This window comes from Castanea sativa, chromosome 5, assembly GCF_040712315.1.
Source record: "Castanea sativa cultivar Marrone di Chiusa Pesio chromosome 5, ASM4071231v1".
Classification (NCBI taxonomy): Eukaryota; Viridiplantae; Streptophyta; class Magnoliopsida; order Fagales; family Fagaceae; genus Castanea; species Castanea sativa.
In genome coordinates this window covers 61558760-61567540 of record NC_134017.1, presented here as the reverse complement: position 1 = coordinate 61567540, position 8781 = coordinate 61558760, and the positions used below count along the sequence as shown (strand labels likewise).

Here is an 8781-nt window from a genome sequence, read left to right as displayed (position 1 = left end):
ACTAAAGGACAATTCGGTAAAAATATAACTCTAACTCCCACTAAAACGTTGTCTAAAAAATATGGTCACTCTCTTGTTGATTTTTAAATTGCTTTATCTACTCATAAATTAAATTCTCAAAATAAAAATTATATATATAAAATATAAACACAATTTTTATTGGCAACAAAATAAGACCATTAAAAAAAAAATTTCATCGCACGCACATATGATGCTAGTATTATATTATATATATAAATTTGCCTTTAGTTAACTCCACACGTGGAAGTGGTGGGGCCCTCCCAGGCACAGAAAACGACCGTTGCACATCCACCTTCGGTACATTCCCTTCTCATAACATTCAAATTTCAAAAATTCAAAATGGGGTGCGATAAAGGTAAAAGCTGCCATTTTTTAAGGCACACAACACAGCAGATTTCAAGTACACAATCTTGGAATTGGAGCTTTCCTTTCATTTCATTACACGATACACTCACACACTTTTCCATATTTTTATATCATCTTTTTGCACCATTCTCCAGCTCCACCTCACACTCCAAACTCTTGCCAAAACTCAAACGCCCAGATTTGTTTGTTTTATTTAAGCTCAAATACTCCATTTGTAGAGTTCCAGAAAAGCAAACTTAGGAAAGGGCTCTCTTTGAATTTGGAACAATCAAAGAAAAATTTATATGGGTTTTGAATCTTTTGATAGATAGATTCTTAGATAGATTTTGTGGATTTAACAGAAAACAATGAGAGAAGAAAACCCATCAGAGAAGAAGGTGAAAGCTTCCAAATTTGCCGATCAAAATCAGATACCTAAGCCTCAATCTCATAACTCCAAAGGCAATAACAATGGCAGCAACCCTTCAAAGCTGAGGTCTGCTTCTTCATGGGGTTCCCAAATAGTAAAAGGCTTTTCATCAGCGACAGACAGGAAAACCAAGGCTTCTCAACAGCCCACACTCACTGTCACTGTCCACACCAAGAAACCACAGCCACTTCTCTCGAGCTCAGACTCATCCACCAACCAAAACCAGAAGAACCCTTTTGTGCCTTCCCATTCTAGAGTCAAGCGATCGCTGATCGGAGACTTGTCGTGCTCGGTTTCCGTCAATGCGGCTCAAGTCCATGTCCATCCTCACCGGAGACAGTCGTCTCGAGACTTGTTCACCGAGCTTGAGAATTTGAGAAGCCTGCTGCAACAATCTAAGGACAGGGAATTCAAGCTACAAGCTGAGTTGTCAGAATGTAAGAGAAATCCTAAGGTTTTGGACCTCGAAAGAGAACTAGATGTCAAGAGGGCTGAACTGGAGGATCTTGTTCGCAAAATCGGATTGTTAGAATTTGAAAAAGCTGAGAAAACAAGCCTATCAGACCACTTATCGGAGGTTTCAAGTTCAAGGGGTGAAGAAGATAATGAGAATTCTTCTGTAACATTGTCGACTTCTTCAACTAGTCTTGAAATGGAGGTTGTGGAGTTGAGGCGGCTCAATAAGGAGCTACAGCTTGAAAAGAGGAATCTTGCTTGCAGGCTTGCTTCTATGGACTCTCAGTTGGCTTCTCTAGCTAAGGCTTCCGAGGAGGTAATTGTTCTTTCTGATTGATATATGTCTTGGCCTATTTGCTATTTTTTTTTTGATTAATCTGTGACAAACCAAAGGAAGAGTGAAATATACATATTTGTTGGTGTTTAGATATTTATCCTTGTTTCCAAGAGAACTATAATGTCGAATTGATTAAGTGTAACTTAGCTATTTTTCTCCAAGTTTGTATGAGTAGGACACTAAAGAAGAAAATTTTGTGGTCAATAATCAATTCTGATGGATGTCTCTTGGTACAGTTTAAGTTCAGCCTTTTTTTAAATGGGGTTATTTGAAAAAGCTTTACCGAGAAAGCAAGGTTTGAAACCACCTTAGCAATCAGGCACTTTGTGTAATCAGTTTAGTGTAGTTTAGCTATTTGTTCTAGTTTAGATGGTGAAGGGCCCAAACAATAATATGTAATTGATTAACTGTAACTTAAACGTAGCTATGTCTTTAAGTTTGTATGAGTAGGGACAGGAGTGACAAAAACTTTGTTGTTAATTTAGTGTTATTTATCCTTGCTTAGAGGAGTTGCTCATTTTTCATGAATGGAACAACATCAAACATAGAATATCAACATTCTATGTAGCTTTTCTTACTCTGTTTTGTTGGCAACAACATAGGGTTATTTTCTACTCCAAATAATACAGGACTCCATAAATCATATATACATATATATTAAATCTAAGGTTTTGGTTGTGAATTATTTGGTTTATTCGTGCGCCCTTTTTAGTGACAATCTTGTCTTTTTTATTTTATTTTACGATCCTCAGTCTTTTGCAAAAAATAGGCAGGGGAATTAGACGTGTTCTTTGGACAGGCCAAGCTTTAATTCATTTTCCTCCTAAGAGTCCAAGTTTTAATTCATTAAATTGGTTTGCTTTTTTCCTAATTGTACTAAAGCTTCTTGCTGATTACCAGAGTGACATTGTTGCAAAAATTAAAGCTGAAGCAACTTTGCTGAGACACACAAATGAAGATCTATGTAAACAAGTTGAAGGACTACAGATGAGCAGATTAAATGAGGTTGAGGAGCTTGCATACTTGAGGTGGGTGAATTCGTGTTTAAGAAATGAGTTGCGCAATTCATGCTCAACAATGAATTCAGATAAGCCATCTAGCCCACATTCAATTGAGAGGAGTGCTGAATCTGTTGGTTCATTCTCTTCTCGAAGCAATGAGTACTTAGAATGTAATAGTGCAAAGAGATTAAGCCTTATAAAGAAGTTAAAGAAATGGCCTATTTCTGACGAGGATTTATCAAATTTAGAATCGCCAGATATCCTCCTAGATAAAAGTTGGGTTGATTTGGAGGAATTGAGAAGTCCTAGGAGAAGACACTCTATAAGTGGATCCAAATGCTGTGCAGAAGAATTGGTAACAAACAAGAGAAGGCAATCTGATTGTTTTGTATGTACAAAAGACATGGAAAAGGAAGTAGAACCATTAACTCCTCAAACATATGAGTTGGGTATCATTCAAAGAGCCCAAGTCTTTGGAAATGGGCAAGAAGCTAATAAAATTTCAGTTTCTTTTGATGTTGAGAAAAGGGCATTGCGTATTCCGAAGCCTCCTCCAAGGCCTACATGTTTCATTTCTAGTGGACCTAAGGAGGAATTTAACACTCAAATTCCACCACCACCACCGCCTCCTCCTCCTCCACCACCTCCAAAGTTTGCAGTGAGGAGTACTGCAGGAATGGTCAAGCGAGCCCCACAAGTAGTTGAGTTTTACCATTCACTCATGAAGAGAGATTCTAGAAAGGATTCTTCAAATGGAGGAATTTGTGATGTCCCAGATGTTGCAAATGTTCGTAGTAGCATGATCGGAGAAATTGAGAACCGATCCTCACATTTGCTTGCTGTAAGTGTTTGCTCATTTATTTTCTTTTTTCTTTTTGAAATTACTCATTCTTTTCTTTTTCCAGTTAGAAAAGATTTATTTGTGTTAGAAGAGATTTCATTATTTTTCTAGTTTAAGCTCTTGAGACAATTGGTAATTTATTAATTGGGAAGTGCAGGATTTCGATTAAATACATGATAAAAATTCCAAAATTTTTGTTTTTTTTTTGTTTTTTTTTTCGTTTAAATTTTTTTTTTTAAAAATGTCCTGCCAAACTGCTGAGAACAAGGAGAAAAGTAATCAAACTTGTCTTCTAGCATGATGGAGTTTCTAATCTAAGAACTGGAAAATCCTTTTCTTATGCCTTCTTGCCTAAATGAAATGTACACTTTTGGTGTTTTAAGTTCCATTTGTTACTTTGTTAAGTACATCAACTAGTTTAGATATCCTTAACTCAAGGAGTGTTTATCATTTGTTATGCAGATAAAGGCAGATGTTGAGACTCAAGGAGAATTTGTAAATTCATTGATAAGAGAGGTGAATAATGCAGTTTATCAAAAGATTGAAGATGTTGTGGCATTTGTGAAGTGGCTTGACGATGAACTTTGCTTTCTTGTAAGTAGATTGCTGTCATGGTTAGAGTAACTATTTTGATTTCATAAAATTTTGGTTCCAAATATCTAGAATGTTAATCTCTTTGGTCATTTCTCTATTCATTCATTTGTTTTAAAATGGGATGTGAATATATAATAAAAGTCACAAATGTATGCAAGGATATCAGATTTATGCAACAATTGTATTATAGCTTTTAATACTGTTTACAAGAAAATCTCTTCAAGCATGCTCTCTGAAATTACACATTCTTAGTTTTTAATATTTTTCTTGCAATCAATTGAAGATTCTTGTAGTCATTACATTTTAGATGTAAGGAAACGGTTACACGGATTTCATTTTGTCTTTTGCATCCTTTTTAAAGGTGGATGAGAGGGCAGTCCTAAAGCACTTTGAATGGCCAGAGAAGAAAGCTGACACATTGCGAGAAGCAGCTTTTGGGTATAGAGATCTCAAGAAATTGGAGACTGAAGTGTCTTCTTACAAGGATGATCCCCGACTGCCTTGTGACATTGCACTGAAGAAAATGGTTGCGTTGTCTGAGAAGTAAGAACCTGAGATTTTATTTTTCTCTACATTTGTATTGCTTTTCCTAAATTTGTTCTTTTACTCTAGGAATGCTATATATCATACTTGAAAACTTGTAAACATCTTCTTTCTACCATCAGGATGGAGCGTACAGTCTACAACCTTCTCCGAACAAGGGATTCATTGATACGTAATTGCAAGGAATTTAACATTCCCACAGATTGGATACTTGATAATGGTATCATAAGCAAGGTAAACTTTATTGTATGTCATTTTCATAATCATTAATCTAGTTTTCATGTGGTCTTATAATATAAAATATAAAATTGTTCAAAAGAGAAACATATCTTAAATCAAAATCCATCAAACCATTGAAAAATCTTTATGTTAGTTTTCTGATCTGCCTTCTTCCAATAAGAGAGGTATATGAAGATGGTAGAAAAGGGGCTATTACATTTTAGCTCATTACACATAAAAAGTGGTGTGTGGATCAAATCTAAAGCATCTAAAGCTCCATTTGTTTTGGCGATATATGTTTTTCTACAAATAATATTTTCAGTGGAAAATGACCAATGAGCTCTAGCTCAATTACCACCTCTTCCCCTTAGATGCTATGAAGCACGGGTGTGGGTGCGGGTACGGGTACTGGTGCGGGTACGGGTGCGGGACTTGGCAATTTTTGAAAAAAGTGGGTGCGGGTGCGGCAGGACTCGGCAATTAAAAAATTATTAAAAATATTTTTATTTATATTTTCTATATATTTTTACTATTAAAATATTCTTAAAAAACATATTACTAATTTACTATGTCTTGATTCACAAAACAAAGAAAGAAAAAAGCAAGAAACACAAAACACAACACAAAACCAAAAAGAAAACACAAAAGAAGCAACAAATATTCAAAATAAAATTAAGGAAGGATAGATTTAGGGTTTTTGGGTCTCATTTAGAGCCAATTTCGGCTGTTGCAGCATGATTCGAGGCCTGTTTCGGCCGTTTCGGTCGCCGGCCGATACGGCCCGATACAGCCGAAACAGCCCGATTCTGGCCGAATCGGCCCGAATCTGCTCGAATCGGCACCGTATCGGCGCGAGTCGGCGGAAAAAATAAGATGCCACATGGCCGACGCGGCCGGACGCCGCACCGACGCGCGAGCAGCGGCGTCCCTCGTGCGTCGGCGAGTCCCGCCGCGTCGGACGCGGGTGCGGCACCTCCGGTGCCGCGTCCGTGCATCCCAGCTTAGATGTTCTAGAGGGAGGGCTAGATTGTGGGTTCAAGACCCATTAGATTTTTTTTTTTTTTTTTAGCTTACCAATAATTGAAAGAAATCAATGGAATATAATTTGTTTCTATTGTTTTATTGCAATCTGGCAAAATATTTTCTAATGCTTGGTTGCATTGAAAATTCACAACAGTGGTGGTTAGGGTGAGGAAAGTGGTGGTGGTGGTGGTGGTGGTGGTGGTGGTGGTGATGGTGATGGTAGTCACTTTGGCAAGGTAGAGGGTGGGCTGAATGGTAGCCGGTGGCTGGTGATTGGTGATCAATGGGCGATTGGCAGCAGTGGCTGTAGGTGATATTAGGGAGGTGGTAGTGGTGGAATAGAGGAGTTGAAATGGATAAGGCCAAAGGTAGGGCGATGAAGCCAAGGCCCTTTGGCCTTATCATTTTCTCTCTTTGTATCACAGTCTCACTCAATGTGCACATGCCTGTATGCATATTTTATTATATTAACATAAGCTTACCAAAAACTAAAATTAACACATTGATATCAGAATAACATAAACCTCTAAATGGTTCTTTAAGGTGGAACAAAAGTGACAATTAATATGGATTGTCAGTCTTTATTCATCTAATAAGATTGTATGCCATATGGTGTCCAGAGATCTGTATATAAGGTCCAGGGCACTTAGATTTCATGCCTGTCCAATCTTTCATACTTCCATTTATTGCTGACCTCCACCAATGTGTACTGTTGTGGGATTTATGGTTTAACTATGCAATTTCCATTTGCCCCTCTATTAGCCTGCGTTTTGCATTTTATAGAATACTGAGGCTTAGCAAAATAATTGAACCATTGGACGTTTCAGATAAAGTTTGGCTCTGTCAAGTTGGCAAAGATATACATGAAAAGAGTAGCTATGGAACTTCAATCAAAGACAGCTCTGGAAAAAGATCCTGCAATGGACTATATGTTGCTTCAAGGAGTCCGATTTGCTTTTAGAATTCATCAGGTTCGTAGCATAACAATAATAATGTTTCCTTTTACTTTAATGTAACAATATAGAGCATCTAAAATATAAGTATGTAACCATATAGCCAAAAAAAAAAAGTTACAAAAAGACAAAAGAAAAAGAAGAAATCTTGTTATTTGGAAAGGTTTCTCATTATATCTTGTGATGCTTCTTGACCATAAGCATGAGTTGAAAATTGATAGACTTCTACTCTTTCATGGGGTCAATGATGAGCCCAGATGGTGTATTTCAGTTGAACTACTTAGAGTACACATTGATTCATTTTTGTTTATTCTTGATGCAGTTTGCTGGAGGATTTGACGCAGAAACAATGCATGCATTTGAGGAACTTCGCAACCTTGCTCACCTTCTTAACAAAAAGTAAAGAGGACAAAAGAAGGATAGGGAACAATCTTGGCTTACCATCTCAGTGAGCTTCATACTGAAAAAGTACATACATTTTACTGTGTGCAGTCTGGTTGGGCAGTGTGATTTTGCGTGGCTTGCCTTAATTTTTGGCTGTAGAAGTTTGGCTTGCAATATAGAAACGAATTTTGTGTTTTGAGTTTATACTCATTTTAAGATAATGATATCTAAAATCTTGATGAATGCAATGCACCATGATTATGTGACATAGCAAAAAGAACTAATGCTAAGCTCGAATTCAAATTCTTATACTCATTTTAAGATATCAATATCTAAAATCTCAATGCAATTCACATAAAAAAGTGACAGAGAAAAAATACTAATGCTAAACTCTAATCTATTTATATATTACTAAAAGTTGAAGCGTGACATTTATTACTGCTGAGTTCCTGTTGTGCTACCTCATTGTCATATCATTTTTCACATAGTTATTATTTATTATTTATTCCTTTCTTTTTTACAAAAAATATATATATATATATATATAAATAAATTATTGACTTTACATATTCGTTTTTGTCGGTTTTAATATCTATATATATATATTTCTTTTTTATTTCCAATTTTTCTATAATTTTTTTTACATTCACATATCTTTTCATCTCCCTACTACTCTCTACTTTAATATTGCTATTCATCTTTCTTTATTTGCCTCTTTTTGTCCCTTCTCTCTTATTATAAATTTGTTACTCTTTTTCATTTTTTGCATAGTTTTCTCTCACAAGAAGGTTTCTCTCTCTCTCTCTCTCTCTCTCTCTCTCTCTCTCTCTCTCTCTCTCTCTCTCTCTCTCTCTTTGTGTTTTGGTGGAATTTTATTTGTTATTGCATCTCGGCTTTAGGTTGATAAATTTTTGTGTTTTTAGGAAGTTTAATTTAGGTTGATACGATTTAGTTTTGTATTTTAAGTTATTATTATTATTATTTTGCTCTTTGATTGTTAAATTTTATCCGATTACATTACAAAAAATTAAAGATAGTAGATAAAAATAAAATAGTATTCCATTACATACCATAATCTGGATAATTTAGTATTTATTGTTATATCTTTTAATTTTTCTTTTTTTTTTCTTCTCTTCTATTTTACTCAATATTGAAATTCAACCACATCTTTCTTATCATTAAAGATTTATATTTTCTCTCTTTTTGTTTTAAAAAATATAAAATGAAATATTTTACTTAAATTCAAATAAAAGAAAATTGTGATCATCAAATTGTATTCATTTTTTTAAACATTTAAACTTTCTCCTTCTCTTTGCCTTTTCATCTCCCCAAGCATTCTACCTTGATATCACTCTTCCTCTTTCCTTTAATCTTCTTTTATTTTGTTTCTTTTTATTATCACCCTCCTAGTATAAATTTGTCATTCGCTTTTCCATTCTTTACATAATTTTCTCTCACAAAAAATGGTTATTTCCCACTCTTTTTCCCTCAATTTTTTGGTGGATTTTTATTTTTATTTTTCTTGCATCTCTATTTTAGCTTGATAAAGTTTTGTATCCTTTAGAACTTTATTTTGGTTGATGGGATTTAGTGAGCGTTTGGGTTTTGCGTTTTTGCGTTACGTTTTGTTCGTT

General features: G+C 35.2%; 1 protein-coding gene across 1 annotated transcript; it reads left to right on the top strand.

Annotated features, from left to right (window-relative positions):
* The first annotated feature begins 425 nt into the window (after nucleotides 1–425).
* Nucleotides 426–7393, top strand: LOC142634161 (protein CHUP1, chloroplastic-like). The gene is made up of 7 exons (XM_075808447.1): nucleotides 426–1568; nucleotides 2490–3431; nucleotides 3894–4025; nucleotides 4387–4568; nucleotides 4691–4802; nucleotides 6638–6781; nucleotides 7086–7393. The coding sequence occupies exons 1-7, from the start codon at nucleotides 735–737 to the stop codon at nucleotides 7164–7166; spliced, it is 2427 nt and encodes an 808-aa protein (XP_075664562.1). The 5' UTR covers nucleotides 426–734; the 3' UTR covers nucleotides 7167–7393.
* Nucleotides 7394–8781: the final 1388 nt, after the last annotated feature.